The sequence below is a fragment of the Hippoglossus hippoglossus genome, chromosome 11 (genome assembly GCF_009819705.1).
Source record: "Hippoglossus hippoglossus isolate fHipHip1 chromosome 11, fHipHip1.pri, whole genome shotgun sequence".
NCBI classification, from domain to species: domain Eukaryota; kingdom Metazoa; phylum Chordata; class Actinopteri; order Pleuronectiformes; family Pleuronectidae; genus Hippoglossus; species Hippoglossus hippoglossus.
Window position 1 is genome coordinate 22,008,856 of NC_047161.1, and position 22,470 is coordinate 22,031,325.

Below are 22,470 nucleotides of genomic sequence, written 5' to 3' on the forward strand. Positions count from 1 at the left end.
CCTGTGTAACTTTTTTTGTTCATCAGCAACACAAATAGTCATGTTTGAACCCCTGATTTCCCGTTTTTGTGAGGAGAGAAGAGTACTCCTGAACCAGCGTTAAAAGTCACACGGCAATCGCATCAGTCAACAGTGAGCAGTAGGTTGAGTCACAGCCAGCAAACTGTACATCACTCACGTCCAGTTTAATCATTCCGGTTATCATCCGTCACTCGTGGAGAATTGAGAGGGACTAAACAACTTCGACTTTCTCACTTTAACGCGGTTTGCGGACTATTTTGCCGACACATCTCACACCCTCTGACTCCGGTGAGCGTTTGCAGGAAGACGCCATGTAACGCTGTGTGGCGTTGTTTAACAGAGACCGGAGCGTTACCATGGCGACAGGAGTGTGCTGGCTCGTTACAACCTATGGTCTATGGGAACCTGGTCGGAGTTGACTGCGGCAAAGAGACTTACTATTTTTTAAACCTACACAGAACCATGTGTGGTCTGAGGTGAATGCCTGAGTCAATTACCCCTTGAAGACAGCTTTGGTACAGCTGGTGGACTAGAAAGAACTGAACATGGAGGACAACACATCAAAGTATTGTGTGTCAAATCTGACATGCCAGATGGTCAAAAAAATGTCACAGAGCCATGGAACGCACACACCGGATCCCTGGTCAAATTGATTTCATTATAATAGCTACATTACAAGCATGACTTGTTAATTAAGTGACTGACAATAGCATGCAAGTACCCTCAAATTAAAGCTGAAAGTCTGTGCTTTTAAAACACAAATTTTGGCAACTTTTCTTTTTGAATTATTATCACCTAACTGTAACCCCTTAAATCTCACTACTCACTTTCCTATCATGAACTGGCTAAAGAAGGGTGTCCTGCAAAACTTCCAGAGGACCCTTTTGGTGCTGTTGAGAGAGAGGAGAGAGAGACCAGGAACACTTGTGCACCATCAGGTTTCAGCTCTGACTAGTTATAATGAAAACAATCTTGGAGGATTTTCACAAACCTACTGTGACATTCTGATAATAAAGAATTACAGTAATCTAGTCTAGAGGTAACAAATGCGTGGACAAGTTTCTCAGCATGCTTCTGAGACAGAACATTGCGCAGGTGGAAGAAAGCTGTCCGAGAGACTTGTTTTATATGTGGGTCAAATGAGATGTCCTGGTCAAACATAACTCCACAGTGGAGCTAGGGGCCAAACTAATACATCCAAGGTGACTACCTGGTCAGACAGTGTTTCTCTGATGTTTAGGGCCAATAACAATGACCTCAGTTTTGTCTGAATTTAGAAGTAAGAAGTTTTGGGTCATCCAGGCCTTAATGTTCTTGAGACTTTCCTGAAGTTGAACTATGTGATTAGATTCATCAGGCTTCATAGATATGTACAGCTGAGTGTCGTCTGCGTAACAATGGAAGTATACGTGGTGCTTTCTGATGATGTTGTCTAAAGGGAGCATATATCGGTCCAAGGACAGAACCTTGTGGAACTCTGTGACTAACTTGTGTATGCATGGAGGAGTCAGTGTTAACATTAACAAATTCAAATCTATCTGATAAATATGATTTAAACCAGCCTAATGCCGTTCCTTTAATCTCTACATGTTGTTCCACAATCTTATGATCTATGGTGTCAAATGCTGCAATAAGATCTAACAGGACGAGTATAGAGACAAGTCCATTATCTGATGCCATGAAAAGGTCATTAGTAACTTTTAATAGTGCTATTTCCTTGCTGTGATGGATTCTAAAAAACTGACTGAAAGTCTTCCAACAAACCATCACTAACTAAGTAATAACACAGCTGGTTAGCAACAGCTTTTTCAAGGATTTTGGAAATGAAGGGCAGGTTTGATATGGGTTTATAATTAGCTAAAGATCAAGAGTGGACTATTTAAGCAGAGGTTTAATTACTGCTTCCTTAAAAGCTTGTGGTACGTAGCTGGTTGACAAAGACATGATGTGGTTGAAATAAAAAAAGCTTGCCCTTAGTGCAAACTAAACGTGATAAGACATGTTCCTGGAAAGCTGCAGAGGATGCAGGTTTTCATTCCAACCTAATACTACAACAGAGCAAACTTTTCAACCTTTGTAGCTTTCCAGTAACAAATTTGCTCATCCTTACTGAAACAATTAAATGAGTTACTGTTTTTTCCCCCCACAATGTTTATTGTCATTTTCTTATAACATCACATTAAAAACATACATCAACAACAATTTGAGACCAGAAGTAAGTACAAGACATAGACATACATATCCAAACTCACACGCACATTCACCCTGCATCGATACCAGATAGAATACAAATAAGATGAAATACAGTATTTCCCTACTTTGTTTACAATTTACTTCCAGGTAAAGCCTAGACTTCCATCTATCATGATGTTCATGTATGGTTCCCAGAGCTGAACAAAGTGTTTCCGCTTGCCCTTAGCAATGCAAGTTAGTCTTTCCAGACTGATACAGTCCGAAAGCTCCTGTATAAACATTCTCAATGATGGTGCATCCACACTCTTCCAACAGAGTGCAATAGTTCTCCTGGCTTGAATAATTCCAAAGTCCAGAGGTTTGGTCTGTTTCGATGTTTATATAAAGTCCTTAAGATAAATAACAAGTACACAGAGTTTGACATTTAAAGGGACTTTGATATTAAACATTTCTGACACAAGTTTTAAAACAACTTTCCAGAAGTTTTTGATCTTTGGACATTCACATATATAATGAAATAAAGTACCTTTCTCATCTAAACATTTTGTACAAACATCTGGAATATTAGCATATGATGGAGCTTGACAGGAGTTATGTACATTCTGCGGCTCTGTTATACAGAAATAATATGATGCTGAGGTCAGCTGGGCAGCCATATAATACCATCTGAGATTGGGAAGTTAAATAAATATAATAAAAACTTCTATATTTTTTTCAAACAATTTCACTGCTACTTTCAAACGTGTTCTAGAAAGCGCTTTACAAAGGATTTTTGTGTCACATCCCATTAAGCTAATTGGTCTTGGGGTTAGGTGTTCCTTTTAATAAGAGATTCTTCATAGAGCTGCCTACTACTCCACATTAATAGAAGAAAATAAAAACAACCCCAAGTTTCTCTTCAGCACTGTAGCCAGGCTGACAGAGAGTCACAGCTCCACCGAACCCAGTGTCCCTCAATCCCTGAATAGCAATATCTTTATGACCTTCTTTAATGATAAAATTCTAACTATTAGAAATAAAATCAACCATCTCCTGCCCTCAGTTGGCACTAATACCCCATCAAGAACAGAAATCTCAGAAACAGCTGAGAAACCAATTATTTAGACAGATTCTCTCTGATCACCCTGGATCAGCTGACTAAAATAATCTCATCTTCTCAACCCACAACTTGTATCTTAGATCCCATTCCTACAAAATTACTTAAAGAAATTCTGCCCCTAATTGATAGTACGTTACTGAACACAATGAATCTCTCCTTATCATCAGGATATGTACCACAGTCCTTTAAACTAGCTGTAATCAAACCCCTTCTCAAAAAACACACTCTGGACCCAGAGGTTTTAGCAAACTACAGACCGATATCCAACCTCCTCTTCCTGTCTACAGTAAAATCCTTGAGTAGTTTGTATCCAATCAGCTGTGTGAGTTTCTCCAGGAAAGTATTGATATGAAGACTTTCAGTCGGGGTTTAGAGCCAATCACAGCACGGAGACAGCCCTGGCAAAAGTCACTAATGACCTTCTAATAGCTTCAGATCAGGGATTTGTGTCTGTCCTCGTTCTGTTGGATCGAGGAGCATTCAACACTCTTGACCATCAAATATTATTACAGAGACTAGAAAAGTTAATTGGCATTAAAGGAACCGCCCCAAACTGGTTTAAATCATATTTTTCAGATCAATTCCAATTTGTGCAAATTAATGATGAGTCATCTAAGTGCACCAAAGTTAACCACGGTGTTCCACAGGGTTCTGTGCTCGGCCCAATTTTATTCTCAATTAACTAAACTCCAAGCATGTCTCAAGGACATAAAAACCTGGATGACCCGCAATTTTCTCTTATTAAACTCAGGTAAAACAGAGGTTCTAATACTTGGCCCTAATCACCTTAGAGATACATTATCTAATGATATAGCTGCGCTAGATGACATTGCCCTTGCTTCCAATGAAACAGTCAGGAACTTGGGAATCATCTTCGATCCCGATTTGTCCTATAATTCTCACTTAAAACTAATTTCTAGGTCCGCCTTCTTTCACTTGCGTAACATCTAAAAAATCAGACATGTCCAATCTCAAAAAGATGCAGAAAAACTAGTTCACTCCTTTGTTACATCCAGACTTGATTATTGTAATTCCTTATTATCAGGCTCCAGCAGTAAGTCGTTAAAGACTCTGCAGCTTGTCCAAAATGCTGCAGCACGTGTCCTGACAAGAACCAGGAAAAGAGAACACATTTCTCCTGTATTAGCTTCGCTACACTGGCTTCCAGTTAAATCTGGAGATAGAATTTTAAATTCTCCTCCTCACCTTCAAGGCCCTTAATAATATGGCACCATTATACCTCAAAGAGCTGATAGTACCTTATCACCCCACTAGAGCACTGAGCTCCCAGAATTCAGGCTTACTTGTCGTCCCTAAAGTCTCTAAAAGTAGAGTAGGAGCCAGAGCTTTCAGCTATCAAGCTCCTCTCCTGTGGAATCATCTCCCACTTTCAGTTCGGGAGGCAGACACCATCTGTACGTTTAAGAGTAGGCTTAAAACCTTCCTTTACGATAAAGCTTATAGTTAGAGCCGGTCCAGGCTTGTCTTAGATCTGCTCTTAGTTATGCTGCTATAGGTCTAGAAGGTCGGGGGACACATGACACACGGAGCTTCTCTTTCCAGCTTCTCTTTCATCTTCTCCCTCCTTATCACATCAAAGAAATTAATGTCTCATCAATACATGTTACTGACTTGACTTCTTCCTCGGTGTCCTTATGCCTTATCGTCCGCAGACCCAGGACCGCGGCTGCGGCCACATCGTGGATTATGATGGTGGATCGTGATCATATTGGCGGACCCTGCATCGTGCTGGCTGATCGTGATAACAGTTGCGGATCCTGTATCTTGTTGGCATCTGATAATGGTGGTGGACCACGATCGAGGTGGCAGCTGATGGTGGATCCTGATGGCAGCAGTGGATCATGATTGTGGACTATAGAGGCATCCGATCTTGATGGTGGATCCTGATCGTGGTGGCTGCTGACCATGGACTATGATTACAACAAGACATGCCTGATATACAATATGTCTACTCAGATACTCGACCATTACTAACAATTCATTTACCTTCCATTATGCTACAAACTGTTTATTCTAGCCAATGCTGTAAATACCCTTATCTTTCTGATGTGCTCCATTACACATGTCATCTATTGCACTTCTTTTCTTGTTTTTTGTTTTTCCTTACTCTTGTTGAGGGTTAAGGGCAGAGGATGTTACATCTTGTTAAAGCCCTATGAGACAAATTGTGATTTGTGAATATGGGCTATGCAAATACAATTTGATTGATGGAAGGAAGCAATAACAACAGTTATTCCAAAACAAGGAAGGGACACGGAATATTGTGGGGATTATAGGCCAATATCATTATTAAACGTAGACAAAAAAAAAATATACAACTATCATTATAAAGCGATTGAGCACCTTATAACAGAGATAATTGACGAATTAAATATTCACACACACACATACACACTGCGATTGCATGCTTGGTTTGTTTTGACGCTTTTGTCGCAGTGGGCAGCGCAAATGATAAAGACACAGAGAGGAGCAGTAAATTACTGATGTAACCGCTAAAAACTGTAAAAATAATAACATTTCACGATCCAATGTATGAAAAATTAACACTGTATGTGGACTTAATGGAGCTGTGCATGGCTCCCTGTGTGTCTGTGGACACTGGACTAGATGGTGCTGCGGCCGGGCTGTACACCTTCTCTGTGGAGAAATTCGCAAGTCATATCGTCATTGCGATATTCAACATGGTTATCGCATATCGCATGTTTTCCTAATATCGTGCAGCCCTAGACCACTGTCCTGGAAGTACTGAGGTTATCATTCACTATTTCTGCAATATGGTGATTTAAAATCACATATATGGTCCTCAAATTATACTATATGAAATTTTAGTTGCAGAGATAATATTTAATAAGTAGGCTAACCTTTAGATGGACCTTAGAGGCCAGCATTGAAATTAGAATCGTATACCTCTGGGTCTATTAAACTGTTTCTGGGAGTGAACAGGCATTAAATACATTTTTAACTGACAGCTGCTAAATATGCTGCAACTGTTTACCATTAATTTGGAATATTAGTTTGAAGTGTTGGAAATTAGAGCCAGATAAACACAGGCGAGGATGCTATGTTGTTACTCAAATACCGCCTAACATCCTAGTCTTATTGAGAAATGCGTAGAACTGAAGCATTTTGACTGAGGAAACCAAAGAATCCTGAGCACACTGTACTCTACGTTTTATAAAAAATGTTCTGCTTTACAGTCCTTTGAACATCTGAAGAGGATCTGAGGAGAGCTACATTGATAAAGTGTAGCGATCAAGTGTGCAGAATCGTGAACCATGTTATACTAAAACATGATGACCAGTATAACACAGTAAGCATATTGCCACATGTAAATGGGGTCATGTTTACCACAGAGTCCATATTAACACCCCCGCCTTGTGGTGTTTACAGCCTTAGACCTCAGAACAGGTTGTGCGATGTTTGTTTTAAAGAAATGGCAAAGGCCAAAGTTCTTTTTTTGTTGTATGGATGATTATTTTAGCAATGTTAGTTGGATTGAGTTTTCCTTCAAAATTTTACAACACTATGAGGAATATATATTTCCCAATATATTTTCAACAGCTTCATCTTTTCCCTCAATCATTATGCCTTTGCATTTCCTGCATTACATTACATGCCTGCCAGCTTGCAACATCAGTGTCCATGTTGCCGTAGCCTTGCAGCACTGTTTTACACGACTAAACCACATGAATTTCCAATATCGTAACTATGAGGTGCATTTGAAGGCAGGATGCAAATAATCAAGCATCAGTATGACTTCCATGTATGAGTCTAACAAGGTTTTTGACTGAAGTTAACATCTATACTGAATCTTACCTGGCATGTGTATGTCTGTCGAGCAGTCCAACAGCTCTGGTGTCCAAGTGCCAATGGTACAGGCTGCATCTAGCAGCTAGACCCTGTTGGCTATAGGGGAGATGGCAACAGCAAGCAAGGAGGATGAGAAGAAAACCAAAAATATAGAGAACATGGTAAAAAAAAAAGGACAAGAGTAGAAGAAGGGAGAATAGTGCAATCCAAAGGACAGTTAAGTAAGACAACGGCAAACAAAAAAGTGAAGAATGGGAAAAAAAGGACATAATTACAAAACAAAGAGAAAACAATGCATTCAGGGTGTATCAATGCCACCAAACATAAAAAATAAAAAGCCACAGAATGGAATAATCCCTATCATTTAACAATAATTAGTATTGTTTGGTTACTAACAATGGTTAATGCATGTACATGATTGTTGTATGACAAAAGGCAATCTCAATTGCAGTTGTGTGGCACAAGATTTAATTGGTTCTAAAAAAAAACAAAAGTAAGTAGATAACACAGACCTATCAAGTTCCCCTCTGCTGCTAGGAGGGGAGTACATGTATGTTTCTAAAAGGCCTAAGAGAGCTTCTCCTGATTTCGGTCCAATAATCAACATTAGTCTCTTTCTCCACATAAAAGAAACAGGCTATCTAGTAAACTAAGACACCAGAACCAATTCTTCAAAGGGAAGAATCCTATGGTGCAAATCAGTGGCTGATCAATGGAAGTCCAGTTTAGATCTATTAAGAGAACTGTATTAGTGGTTGATGAGGACAGTGTTAGGTTGAGATAACAACATTTATCAAGAGGTAATAGCAGATAAATGGGGTGGAATGGTTTAACAACACAATGATGGGGAAGGGGAAGAGAGAGAAAGAGACAGTGTTTAGAAAGTTGTGGAATAGTAGAATAAATAGACAGGCGAGAGCAGGTATTGCTTCTTTATGCTGGACACAATTAAGTGATTTATTAGAGAAATGTTATCACCCTTATAAGGGTTCAAACACTTTTGGTCGAGACCTTTTGACTTTTCAGTTTAGTGACAACCAAAATAACAGATGCCTCGGGCAACAGTCCAGACCCAAATAATTAAATTGAGTCCCTCCAAAAAGGATGGTCTCGATCCGGATCAAACTGAAACCACCATCCTGTGTGTTTGCAGTTTTAAAATACTTTTGTGGAGGGATGCAAAATATATATCGGTCTGATATATTATGGGCTCAATAATGGGAATTTTATATTATTATTTATTTATCGGAATCGGTAATTAGAGCCGATAAAACATCCGATAAACACAGCGCGCCTGGTCGCGCTCATGACATCATACATCCGGGCCTGTCCATACCAGCGTGATGGTTTTACGTCTGAACCATAGGGTCTGAACTGAAAACTGTGTCCCCGGTGTGGAAGTTTTTCACACTTTCTGAGAGTGACTGTAGGATTGCAATTTGCAACAAATGTGCCAAGGTTCCGAAAGGGGGAAAACATTTGCAAATTTCAACACTACCAATCTGATAAATCACTTTAGAGTCTGTCAGCAGTGCCTATCCAGCAGGCATTTGAGAACTGCAGGAAGTTTGCTAGATACAGTCCACAAGCAATTAATGACAGAATCACAGAATTTATCGCTCTCGATCTATCCTGGAGTTACATGTGAATTATTTTAAAAGATTCCCAGCAAAAACATATCACATTGTACCTAGGAAGGACGGGATGTATGCCATTTCTTACCTGGTGCGTCTTGCCCTGCAATGCTCAGTGAGAGGGGACTGTGGGCTGTTGTCTCTGTTGCCTGCAACTGCAGAAGCTGAGGTGACTTGAAGGGGCACCCTGCTGGGGGAGGATCCCACACTGAGGGAATTGGAGCTCTGGGACGATACTGACCGCTGGGGGGAGTGAGGCAGAGGGAATGGCCAAGGAAGAGCCCTCTGCTCCTGATTTACAACTGTACAGTAAAGTGTTTCTATGTAGTAAATTCATTTATATGAAAACATGAAAGAACTTTTTCTGTTTCTATCATGGAGAAGATGCATATATCTGTTTATATGTTTGTGGCACATGACTTCAGTGATCTAGGCTGTAGTCAAATTTGTAACAATTTTAAGACATGTTTTACTCGTCCACCTGAGCAGGGTGTGCAATCAATTTCCATCAAGTATAATTAACTTATAACAAAAACAACAGTGAATACAATGGAAAATAATTGTAAATCTAAAAACAGCATTTAGTTTGAACCTTTACAATTGTTTGTAAGACACAAAAATGTGTGGGTGTTAATCTAATTGTTGTTCTTCATATCTAAAAGAATTGTTCTTTTCTCAGTTAATTTTTTAACTGGTCATAAGTTAGATCTTGTCTGACACTAGACATGCTTTTGCAATGCACAGCTATAACAAATAATTAACTCTTATATCTACATGGTATAGTGCAGAGGCCAATTAGACCACAGTATAACAATGCAATCCGAATGCAAAACGGTAGAAGGCACGATAGGTAACCTCATTAAAAATAAATCTATTTTAATTGATTATTAATATTTATGTTATGGGTTTGTACAATACATTCATCTTTTGCTCTCACATACTGTCACTATGATTTGCCTTGCTGGTAACATGGCTGAACGGTTTTCAGACACCAATGTTTCCTTCTGTTGAATGCATTTGTTTAATTTCTGTGTATGGCTGAGTGAAATGATTGTACCTTCTCTCTCCATTACAGAGTAGGGTTTGATCTCTCCGTCTGGTTTTTTCAGGGGAACCTTTCTCAACTGGGCAACTGTAGAGGAGAACACACTCAGCAGGGCCAAAAACAGAACATGATAGAGTCTCACTCCCTCCTTCCCCCCACCCTGCAAAACTTTAGGTTACTGTCGTAACCCCGGTTCTCTGAGTAGCATGAGTGAGATGTCTCACTATGGGATACGCCCCTCGCGCGTATTCACAGAAGCACTTATACCAATTCGCCAGCCTTATTGGCTGGCAGTCGTGACATCCGCTTCAAGGTGCCACACCTTAAATATGCTCATTCAAAACAAGCACACCTCTTCTCGCTTCACCCCAGTAGCAAGAAGGGCAGTCTGGTGGTAAGCCAGAGGTGGAAACGTGTAAAGCGGGACGCGCGGCCACTCATGAGCGAACGCATCCATGCGCTCTGGTCGTGCAGGGAGAAGAACAGTGGGCAATGTGCATTCCCCCTCGATGCGAACAGATCCACTGTCGCGCGGCCGAAACGTGACCAAATCTGATCTACTACAGCCGGATGAAGTGTCCACTCCGCGTAGAGAGGATTTCCCCTGGACAAAAGGGGACATGATGTCCCCGGAGGAACGGCAGAAAACGTTTCAGCGTCAGAAACACTGCCATCAGCTCCAGCTAATTTATATGATTATGTCGGAGAGCCGTGCTCCACACCCCATTTGCGGATCTGCCCTCGAACACACCGCCCCAGCCTGACAGGCTGGCGTCCGTTGTCACTACCTTTCTGGCAGATATTGCGCCCATGCGCACCCCCGCTGTCAAGAAAGAAAGCTGTTGCCAGGGTCGCAGCGTGAGGACGCACGACGCGCACACCGTTACCCTGCGGCGTCTGTGGCGCACAAGATCCAGTCTGAGAGAAGCAACCCAACGCTGGAAATCTCTCATGTACAGCCTGCCCAGCCTCACCACCAATATTGTTGAGGCCATCAGTCCCAGTAACCTGAGGCACAGTCCATACGTGACCCGACGTGTTATGGCAAAATGAGAGAGTGGACCTGAAAGTGTCCACTCTCTCGGCTGATAGGCGAGCCGTGTAGGTCAGTGAATTTAACGTGAGACCCAGAAAGGCAATGTCCTGTCTCGGTGTTAACACACTCTTTTCCCTGTTCACCACAAAACCCAGATCGGCCAGGTGTGTCAGCACAAGGCCTGTGTGCACCGCAGCCTCTTGCTCTGAGCGCGCCAGCAGCAGCCAGTCGTCCAGATAAGTGGCCAAGCGTATACCCCGCTCCCTGAGGGGGGCTATAGCGGCGTCGACACATTTCACAAACACCCTCGGGCTCAGTGACAGGCCAAATGGGAGTACTAGGTACTCGTACACTATGTCCTGAAAAGCGAACCTCAGATATTTCCTGTGCGGAGGATAAATGGGAATGTGAAAATATGCGTCTTTCAGATCGACTGATGTGAACAAGTCCCCCGGCTGTATCAAACGTATCAGCGTTGTGTGTGTTAGCATGCGAAACTTGTATCTCCTGAGATACAAGTTCAAAATGCAAAAGTCCAGGATGGGACGTAAACAGGTCCCCCCTTTCTTTGGGACCAGGAAATACCTTGAATAGAAACCCTCCAGCCTCTGCTTGTGTGTCACTATTCGTATGGCACTTTTGTTTAATAGAGCTGATATTTCTTCCCGTAACACCTGGGCCGACTCTCCACGGGAAGCGATGAGACTGTTGAAACGGGGGGGGTATTGTGGCGAATTGAAGCCTGTAGCCGGTTGAGCAGCCTGGGTTGACTAGAGGGCTTTTTAGGCCAAGCGGGCTTGGTGTCCGGGGTGCCGTTGGTGCTCGCACCCGGTAATTGAGCCCTGGGGCGCTTCGGGATGCAGAAAGCAGGGGGGGCGCTCCTAGAGGCAACCTGAGCGAAAGTCTGCGGGTGGGGTGGTTGCGCCGCGGCAGGTGTTTTCCTCGGAAGGCAGAGCTGTAGAGCCTCATCCTCCTTTTTCTTCGCCCCGCAGCGCTTTTGCATTGAGGCGAGAGCGGAGCCAAAGACGCCCTCGGGGACGATAGGCTTGTCCAGGATGTTCTCCTTTTCTCTATCTGACAGATTGGTCAGATTCAGACATCTCCGGTTGGTAAGCTGACAACATGGAGGTGACATTGAGAGCCCTCACTGTCAAAGCTGCCGCTTTATACGCTTGCTCAGTCATGGCGGATTGGAAGCTTTCGTGGGGAGGGTGGGGGCACTGGATGAGGCAGCTGACAGCCGTTGGTGAAGGTGAGCTGCCACCAGGGGCTCCATGGCATGCCATCCCTTCAACATCCAGGGAAGACGCACCTTGAATGGTGATTTTGCTGGAGTAAGGGTTTTTCTTCCATGAGACGGTAACTTATTCCAGGAGCTCCGGGAACACCGGGAGAAGCTGTTTCCCGGCCCTTTTAGCTTGGGGTAATTTCTTCTCCTCGTAGGGGGACCTTGTGGCGTCCGCCACGGCCGCGGGCCATGGAATCTTCAGTCTCTCCGCGGCGCGTTTACACACATCGTGCATATCGCCGCTAGGCTGGGGCATAATCGCCTCACCCGAGCCCTTTGCCGGGCTTGGAGAGCTGAGAGCCTGTGCAGGTGGTACGAAGGAGGATTCATAATCCTCGTCGTCACCATCCAACACCAGAAAATCAATCCTCGCCGTCGGACTCATCCTCCTCATCGTAATCCAACAACAGGGGTGGCTCCATTAGCGGGTTCAGCATATCCAGTGTGGAGCCCCGGCGCGGGCATGTTCCAGCCCGAGACACGCTGAGCAGACCTGATGTATGTCTTTGCTCGAGATTTTATTTCCACAGGTGCACAGGCGATGGCCATCGCCTAGTTGCGAGGTGGAGGGAAGCTTGACAGCTTGGTCCATTTAGCTTGGTGTGCTAAAGGGGATCAAATTATCTGGAGTGATAATCTCTGTTAGCTAGCTCCAGTGGCAGGCAGTGTGGTGACCGCAGGCTCCCGGTGCCATTAGCTTGCTAGGAAGTTAACGCGTTAGCTGGTTTCAATAAAAAAAATAAAACTACTACCTATGGTGAAGGCAGTCGGATGGGCGTTTCTTACCACTAGTCTATGGACAGCAGCTAGTTAGCATCGACGCAGATCAAAGTAGTTTGTTTGTGAAGCGAGAAGAGGTGTTTGAATGACGTGTGACGCCGCGTCCACCGTATTTAAGGCACCTTGATGTGGACGTCATGACTGCTAGCCAATCAGGGCTGGCGAATTGGTATAAGTGCTTCTGTGAATACGCGCGAGGGGCGTATCCCATAGTGAGACATCGTAACGAATGCTAAGAAAGAGAACTGCCTAAGATTAGCTGGTGGAGAAGGCTGACAAGGCTTGTGAAATCTTATAAAGGGAATCCACCCTAAGGCACAATCTACATACTGGTCTTGAAATCTCATACTGCTCAAAGCAGATTTAAAACTTTAACTTGAAACCAAGTGTAGACTATGTATCATCAAAATATCTAGCTCCTGACTTTCTCTCAAAAAATTCACAGTTATAAGCAGCCTCAATCTTACACCAGCCATGCCAATGTTTCTTAAATTTAGACATTGACTAGCGACCTTACACCCTGTCCCGTGTTTGGAATACATTAGTCTTTCTGCAATTTGCTACTGCATTTCTAAACCTTAGGCCATGTTACTACAAAACATGCTGATATCCCATTCAAAAGGTGGTACAAAATAGCCAATAAACAAGCAATAAAAATGCAAATAACTTTGATTTGAATTTGGGTTCACATAAAAAAGTTTGAAATAAATATATTAATATAGGATGATCATATTTGTGTTCATTTATTAAATGATGTGAATCAGACATTAGTTCTGGCAAGTTAAGTGTTAACAAGTTTGAATAAATGGTTAATGGTCTGTATTTATATAGTGCTGTTCTGGTCTTGATGACCACTCAAAGCGCCCTACAGTACTGTTCTTTTTTTTTTTTTCATCAGTGCATCCCTTGTGCAACACTTTCTTTTTTAGAATAGGCGATTTAGGGGTTTAGTTTCTTGCCCTAGAACACTTCAGCATGCGGAATAGGGAAAACAAGTGTCCTCTCTTGAGAAGAGAAACTTCTAATGTAAAACTCGAAGCTTGCATGTTAATGATGTTAATAATACGAAATTGAAGTTCGAAATCTGGGAAGATAATATTCTAAGGATGTTGATAAATATCAGAAGAAACAACAACTTAAATTAAACCATGAAGGTTTGTAATTGTAACAGCAACTATTTATAAAGAAATACTCATTATCTTTGAATCATGTTTTTTTTGCTAGAAAGGCATTTCAGAAGTTTCAGACAGTGTCAGAAAATTGATGGAACAGGAGCTGATGTGACATCAGGATTTTACACATTTCTAGCTAGCTGTTAATTTAAAAAAAAAATTACCATGACACCTTTTTAGTCTTTTCTGCTTTGCCAATTTCAGTACTTAAAAAACAAAACATGGGGGTGTGCCTGTCTCTGCAGGGTTGGAGTTTTACCACTGGCTTTGTACTGGCCATATTTTTGTAGACAGCAAGCTGCAGGTAGACCCTTCTTTATAGACCAAGCATCATACATAAATTTAGACCTAATTATTGGACAAAGGAAGTTTGAAGCTGCAAATGTTATGTAACTGAACTTAATGACAACACACTGTATAATATAATTTTAAGCTCATATTACTCAGTGAAAATGTTACCTGTTTTGTTGAGGAAGAATCCCTCAAACACCACAAAGTTATTGACCTGGATAGAATAAACAGAAAGACAACAAAAACGGGCCTTGATATAAGGTTGATAAAAAAAGGGAAGAAGTAGATCAAGATTTTTTAAATACAAAATACAAATATTACACACTCAGTTTACCTTCAGTTTTCGTCTGCCTGTATCCTTGTGGGAGGGGTTCTGTCTTTCAAAACTTAAATATGCTTTGGGTGGCGCCATGATAAAGTGTTACATTACATTACATTAACATTACTTATCATTTAGCTGACACTTTTATCCAAAGCGACTTCCAATAATTGCATTGAACCATGGGGGTACAAACACAGAACACCAAGAATCTATATACAGTATAAGAATATAAGTGTTGATAACGCTTGCTGACATCATGAAGCAGGGAAGATGAAACAAACTCCCAGCCAAAACAAAACCACTGCTGAGTACCATCAACTTCGTGAAAAAGGGTCAGAAGCCCGCTGGCCCAGGAGGAGCAAAACAAAACCCTTCTGCAGTCCACCCAGGGGAGAAAACTCTTCCCAAAGGAGATGCTATCTACAACCCTGAGACCAGATATCGTCATGTGGTCTCAGGAGGGAAGGAAAGTCATCTTGCTAGAGCTAACAATCCAGTGGGAGGAGGGTTGTGAGGAAGCAGCAAAGAGAAAAAAAATGAAAGTAGCAACAGCTGGTCCATGAGTGTCGGGACAAAGGGTGGACAACAAGGCTGTTTACAGTGGAGGTAAGGTGTCATGGATTCGCAGCTCAATCATTGTGGAATCTGATGACAAAAGTAGGAGTAAGAGGGCAGAAGAGAAAAACTGCTGTTCAGAGGTTGGGAGAAGTGGCAGAGAGAGCCTCCTTTTGGCTCTGGCATAAAATAGAGGATATTAGCTGGAAACCGGTAGGAGAGTGGCAGTGATTTGGCCACTACTGCTGACCCATTGGCTATGACGTTTACCCAGAGTTTGCCTTTCACACAAGCACTACACAGTCGGAGGTTCTCTGCAAAGACGCGTTCACAACAACATCAATCCCCCGCATTTTTCAGGTGAGAGGTGGAGCAGCTGGGTGCAGCAGACCGATTTTCTTTCACAGACACCAGTGTCAGCTCCTTTCACCACTAACTCTCTTGACATCCTCTCTACGTGTGTGTCATGTCTTGTTTTTTTTTCATTGTGCTACATGGCAAGGCTATTTCATTTATACAACTTTTCAGCACTAAAATTCGTAAAATACACTCTATATAACTGACTGGGACAAGTCCTCTCCTCATTCTGAATAAAATATGCTCTTAAACTCATCTTACTCTAATATGACGGCCTGTTGTATGAGAATTCTGACCCCATCACTCACATTGAAAGCAAACCAAGAGGATATTCTTTAATAACCAGTATGAACAGGTGGAATGATCAACAAAAACATGTTTCAGTTTTCAGGTTAATAGCTAACAAGGCCTACTGTCCTTTCCAATGTAATTTAGAGAGTTGTGTAATAATAATTGTATTATTATTATTATTGGCTATAAAAGCAGACATGGGCTACTGACAGAGCATTTTGACCACTTTACTCTTTACAAATTTTCTTATGTTGCAGCCATATGCTGAAAACTGTTATAATTAAATTTGGCTCTTGTCAATCTACACCGAATATCCCATAATGACATAGCACAAACAAAACTTAAAACATTTTCACACATTTATTAAAAAAGGAAAAACTCAATCCTGAATAATCTCCCTCATAATGTGGAACATGATGCCGCTATCCCCATGCTCCATCGCTGGGATAGCATTGGGCAAGCGATGCCCACTGCCTCGCTTACTCCACATGACACTAAGAATTGAGGTCAAACAGTTCAGTCTTGGTTTAATCAAATCAGAGTATAAGCCCACCATATTATTGGTAATAACCTCTTTTTTCTTTGTTTTGGTGGTAAAAAAAAAAAAAAATGCTACCAGTACCATTAAGGAAAGAAAACATCGGTAAACCCTATTAACAACACTCTACATTGACAGAGAGAGTAGGAGAAGGGTTAGTGAATTAGTAGTCTCAGCCTAGTATAGCCATTGGGAGAGCTTCAGAGGCAGTGTCACAATGGTTGTGGATCAATGAGGGACAAACAGTGGAACTGATCAATGTGCAAGGGTGTCTGAAGTTGAAAGACCCGTAACACCCGATGACCCCAGGTGCTACCACTGATGATGTGTCCAAGTGCATCAGTAGACGCATGTTACAACATAGCATGCATTTCAGTCTATAATACACAATATATTGAACAAAATGTTTTTATGAGTTATTTATACCATAAACTGAGTGCTGCTTTGTAGACCCACCCTTCCCGCAACCCCCCTGAACAGCAGGTCAACATGCAGGACACTTGGGTTATGCACTGCCCTATTAAAAAGTCTGATTAAAGCGCATGTTGTTGTCTTTGTGCCCCCTTAGGGAAAAGTGATATTGAAGAGATATCTCATTAGTAGAACTGGAAAAGAGAACTAATCATTAACCCTAACCCCATTCATAATATATAGGAAAGTGAAGATTATACCTGTGGGACACTTTGTGTCAGCCAGTAATTCTTTGCCAGGAACGACAGAAATTTTGCCGAGGGCCTGTCGTAAGCCATCAGCACCGGCTCTAAATTATTGTGCTAAAGTAGAGAAAGAGAAAACATGCCATTAGTGATAAACAGCACATAGCAATGAACTTTGTTTAAGGGTAAAGTTTTTTAATTTCTCTCAACTAATTTAAAAAATGCATTCATGGAGGTTGCTCATCAAAGCACCTCCAGCTGTAAAAGGGATGGCAATTGGCACAGCTGAATCTAGTTGGTTTAAAATGTAGCAGAGAGCTGCCACAAATGGAGACTGATACACAGAGGGGACTGACACACCTGGAGAGACTGTGTCATGGACTGGAGAAACACAGAGCCAGAGTAGATCTCTGTGCTGCCAAGGAGGTTACGTCCTGGGCAATTTATGTTGTGATTGTAAGTGATTAATGAGTTCATGTTTTTGATTACATTAATAAAAGATGCTTAGTCAGAAGTGGCTGTCGTCAGGTTGTGTTGGGTGCGACTGTGGCAAAGTCCCTTGCCACCCAGGGTCTCCCAGCACAACCATCCTGTTCATTTCCAACTTCAAAAATGAAGGTGACTGACAGATGAAGCAAATTCAAGGCTTGGATGGACATTAAACTTTGAACTTTGAATTACCGTAATTATCAAAGATGAATAAATCAAAACAATGTAACTCATAAATAAACATCAAATTTAATTGTATCATTAATTTTACTGCCACCTCTTGTGTGTCACCGAGTGCAATGAATGAAGAGAATGAAGGTGTGTGCCATTTTGAATACCTTCAACAGCAGGCTTTTCACCCTTGAGGAGGTTGTTAAAAGCATACTGGGACCTTGGTTTCATTTTACTTTGAGCCATTCACCATGGTTGAAAAAAATAGGACTTATCAACCTATAGTTTTGTTAAGTTCCATGAGATTTCTGTTTTCCTGTGTTGGGAAACACTGAACACAAATAAATTGGAGAGATCAACAAATGCACATAAAGGATCTAGAAGAACTTGCATGGAAACTGCATTAAATCCTAAAAAAACACCAGGGGCCTCATTTATAAAACATACTAAAAGCGTATGTCTGACATGGAGGCAAAAAAATAATCGCTTGGCACTGTTAGAATGTGAGGGAACTTGTTGTATTGCCTGTGCATATTTTAATCATCCAAAACTGAAGGATTATTAAATTCAGGGACAGCTGTGATATCCCCATTCTATAGAATTTAACAGAATTGGTTTTTTTTTAATGATTAAAAGAGGCTCTACGTAGAAAGGTAAATATTATACAGTGTTAATCATACCACACACAGACCTGTCGGCTAATGAGTGGTGAGTACTTGTGTTTGTGCAGGTTCGGTTCTGTCGGGTCAATCTGTGTAATACTGGACTCAGTTCAGCACAAAGATCCAAGATCACAGATCTATAGAATCTATATCAGCTGATTAGTCAGTCATCATCATGGGACAAAAAATCTTTGTGATCGCTGAGCACTTGTTTCCTCCTAATCCTCTCTGCACTCCTCTATCAGTGCCAGTGCATTATGCCAGAGTGTCACCGCAGTATTTATATATCAAGAGCAATTGGACTTGTTACTTCACACATCAGTGGTGTTATGGAAGTTTTCTGGAAGCTGGTGAAAGGAGAACTCAGGCAGCAGCTGCATCACCCGTTCTAACAGCACATCCATGAATGGCTAGAATTGCTGTAGATGTTTGTATTCTATTGGAGAGATAAGCCTATAGTATGCATTCCTAAATCACATTGTGTCCTTACGTCTTGCTACTGATAAAGAGTTGAAGTTGGTGCCTCTCTATCTGGGGCATCTGAGTTAGATATGAAAGTCCCTTAACGTAGACACTACAATGCATTGTTGGTTGGCCCTTTATCTATAACCTGACCTTGGGTACTGCTCAAAGAGAGAAGGGAGTATCTGTGGAATTAGACAGGCGCTATTCTCCTGTATAGATATAATATAAAATATACATTATATAGTGGCATATACAGTAATGTGTGAGGATGGTCAAAAATTTCTCAACAAGTGGGATTCTAACCTCCACTTTGGGATATCATTTTTTTTTGGTAAGTAATCTCCAGTGCGCTCTGTGCGCCTGATGGCACAGTAACGTTCACTGCAGTGATTTTACACACACTCCTTCTTGTACATACACGCACAGTGTTAGAAGATATTAAAAACTATTAATGACTTGGCTCTGCAACTACACTGTTTAATGGAATCTGAACATAATTTGCTGTAAGTTGATTTATATCTTCTTCAATTGAAGGTTCTTATAGAACAGTTATGTCTTGCAAGCACAAATAACGCTGTTGGTTTTAATGTTAATGATGAATTGGATCAATAATCCGACTTTAGTTCACCACCTTACGTCTGCATCACTATTTTCCTGTCTCCAAAATGTTCACACGCATGGGTCAGAGTTAGGGCACAAGTGCGCACAGTCTCCCATAAAGGCTGTTTTTATAGATCCCAACGTTGCGTTAGAAGTGGCGTACGCATCTTTCTTTTTAGTCGTACACAACGGTTATAAATGAGGCCCCTGGTCACCTGTTCGGTCAACACTGATTCCACTTTTCCCATTTTCTAATTATCCTACAAGATAACAAAACATGCAGTATCTCCCATCAACAAGATCTGTGTTGTCTTGTCCCATCACACCTTGTCTGTCGATGTTCAAATAATTTGGCCAAGAGAGAAATGGTTCACCTGCAACATGAAGTCAAACAGCTCTGATCCGTAGCCATGTCTCTGAAAGTTCTCTGCAATGTAGAAATCCAAAACACACAGTGGCTCTGCCTCTATGTGCACACCCTGTCGGTCCTGTGGAGGAAGAGCAACAAGCATAACTGTACAGTTGATAAAGGAAGTTCAACCAGATATTAACATGTAGAGTTATAGCTGGCCTGAAAAGACAGAATTCTTTAACAAAAAGAGGAAAATAGGTGACTCACAAGAAGAAATAACTTCTTGTAGCCGACCTTGAGAAATCCCACAACCATACCATGTCCTCTGTAGGAGAAAGGAGGGTTAGCAAATTCAAAAGGGATGGAGGGGGTTGTACAGTTAAGTGCAGTGATCAAGACTCTCTGCTATGAATAATTTCTCTCACTATAGTAAATGCAGAGTATGACTGAAGAAGTAAGTCCAGAGACTAGAGTGTGTGTGTGTGTGTGTGTGTGTGTGTGTGTGTGTGTGTGTGTGTGTGTGTGTGTGTGTGTGTGTGTGAAATACGTTAAAGCTGAGGGACAAAACAAGATATACCTGTTGCTTTCTACGTCCTTCAGCAGATACAGCTGATGCTTCTGGGACTGTAGTTTGGAAGCACTTGTTATTGGAGTTGTGAGTTGTTGGGCCTGTGGAAAACAAGGAACCACACGGATGAGTACATTACCCAGCATAAAGGGCTGACATCACCTTGGACATTTTTTAGAAATAACTACTATCAACAATATCAAGCGCCCTAGCTGTGGCGATGAAGAACTGAACTCAAGGTTATGTCAGAACACCTTGACATCACTGTCGATGGGTGTGGTTACAGATCTAGTATTTCCGCTATTATATATTATTTATTATTATTCATTCTAATTCAAATGTCATACAGAATATTCATTAAAAGTGCATTGCTCTTTGAAAGGGTGTGATTATACACACGAAATGCTAATGATTCTGTCAAGAATTACTATCAGGGCAAAAGGCAGTTCTCAGCAATAAGTGTTCTATTTCTGTGGTCACTGAGTATATATCTCTACAAAATAAACTGTGCTTTAACATACTTAAAAACATAAAATCATAAAAAACACCTACAGAAACTCACCTTTGCTGAGGCTCTTCCAAGTTCATCAATGACCGTTACTATGTGTGCCAAAAGATCTGGTCTGCAAAGGTGAACATGGTAGAACAAAATATGATAAAATAAGAAGAGGCAATTGGGCATTGTTGTAAAACAGCTAAGACATTATCTTTTGTATGACAATGGCCAGAGAGAATAATGTGAAAACACATAGGAAAGGTTTCAATTACATCCGCATGACACCTTAAATTGAGACTTCTGAAATTAGATGTGACATTCTCTCCACTTAAGAGATCCAGACACAGTACTATATGTCAGTAGGTACTATGTAAAACACAAACTAATTACAAAGAGGAACATCGGATCTTCTAACTCACCTTTCTGTTGATTTACGATTTTCCGCAACAAGAGTCTGGTCCAAGAGCGTGACCCTCTCGGGGAATAACTGGTTAATATCAAAAGGAAACGCCATAATCCCTCTCAATCAGATTAGTTGGAGAGCAATAATGTATCTGAGGGAATATAACCAAACCAAGGAGCAGAGCTCAAGCAGCTGCTTAGCTAGCTAATATTAGCGCTCTCACCAAGCTAATTCGTTAACGCAAAAATGACAGTAAGCTAGCTGTTAGCAGTCTAAAGACAACACCTATTCAACGTTGCACTGACAGACGGAGACACGACTCTGTTACAACAAGGGATGTCTGCTAGATATTGTCACAGCAGTTCCATTGTGTCCGTGTGGCAGTGAGCAGGGTTGCCAGGTCTGAGAAAACCAGCCCAGTGGCCAATCAAAAGAACTCAAAATCAACAGCCCAATACCAGAACTCAAAATATGCCACTGCTATACCATACACAACAGCATTTCTATTATTGTCAAATGTGTTGTAATATCTACAAAGATAGCATGAAAAACATAAATATTTAGTGTGCCAGCATAAAAAGCAGAAACAGTTCTTAATCCAAGGTCCTAAAATAACCTTGTATAATTAGACACAATGAATCAGTTGAAATAAGGTATTGCATTAATTATAGTTAATATATAAGACCTATGAACAGCAAATGCATGTCATTCAGGCAGGGTGGATGAGGAAGGGTAATGATAGCAAAGATATGTATACTCAGTCAATTTGTCACCACATTCTCAGAGTTTATTTATGATTAATATACTGTGTCTGAAGGGCAACCGGCAGCAACACGAATTAGGCCAATTTCGCGGAAATAAAATCGCTGACCTGGCAACCCTGGTTGTGAGTCACCTCCAGGTGTCGTGCCAAAAAGTGATCGTCTTCCAGAAACTGCTCGCCGTCCGCGGGAGCGCGCGCGCTGTTTGTTAAAGTTGTATCACCTCATTTATATGTGTTACAGCTGCTTTTACCGGAATCAAAGTGTCATAACGTGCACATACACATAAGTTTATTTCCGCGGTGATAATGAATGTATGTATTTGTGAAATTTTTTACGTTTATCGTAACCGAATGATCACAATTTTGAATGAAATCAAGGCAGAAAAACACTT

At 41.4% G+C, this 22,470-nt stretch overlaps 1 protein-coding gene across 4 annotated transcripts; it reads right to left on the bottom strand.

Annotated features, from left to right (window-relative positions):
* Window positions 1-5,226: 5,226 nt before the first annotated feature.
* atat1 (alpha tubulin acetyltransferase 1) lies at window positions 5,227-21,715 on the bottom strand. 4 transcript variants are annotated; one of them, XM_034601213.1, is made up of 11 exons: window positions 21,332-21,712; window positions 20,979-21,039; window positions 20,426-20,517; window positions 20,116-20,173; window positions 19,871-19,984; window positions 17,125-17,226; window positions 14,559-14,604; window positions 9,836-9,910; window positions 8,867-9,080; window positions 7,151-7,240; window positions 5,227-5,266 (listed from the first exon to the last, which is right to left on the bottom strand). In XM_034601213.1, exons 1-11 carry the CDS (start codon window positions 21,424-21,426, stop codon window positions 5,251-5,253), a joined length of 963 nt encoding a protein of 320 aa, XP_034457104.1. In that variant the 5' UTR covers window positions 21,427-21,712; the 3' UTR covers window positions 5,227-5,250. The 4 variants fall into 4 exon arrangements, 3 of the variants coding, with proteins under 3 accessions (XP_034457104.1, XP_034457105.1, XP_034457106.1); XM_034601214.1 differs by lacking the exons at window positions 5,227-5,266; window positions 7,151-7,240 and adding an exon at window positions 7,623-7,887; XR_004615511.1 differs by lacking the exons at window positions 5,227-5,266; window positions 7,151-7,240 and adding an exon at window positions 7,953-8,055 and having other exon boundaries at window positions 8,804-9,080.
* Between the last annotated feature and the right edge of the window lie 755 nt (window positions 21,716-22,470).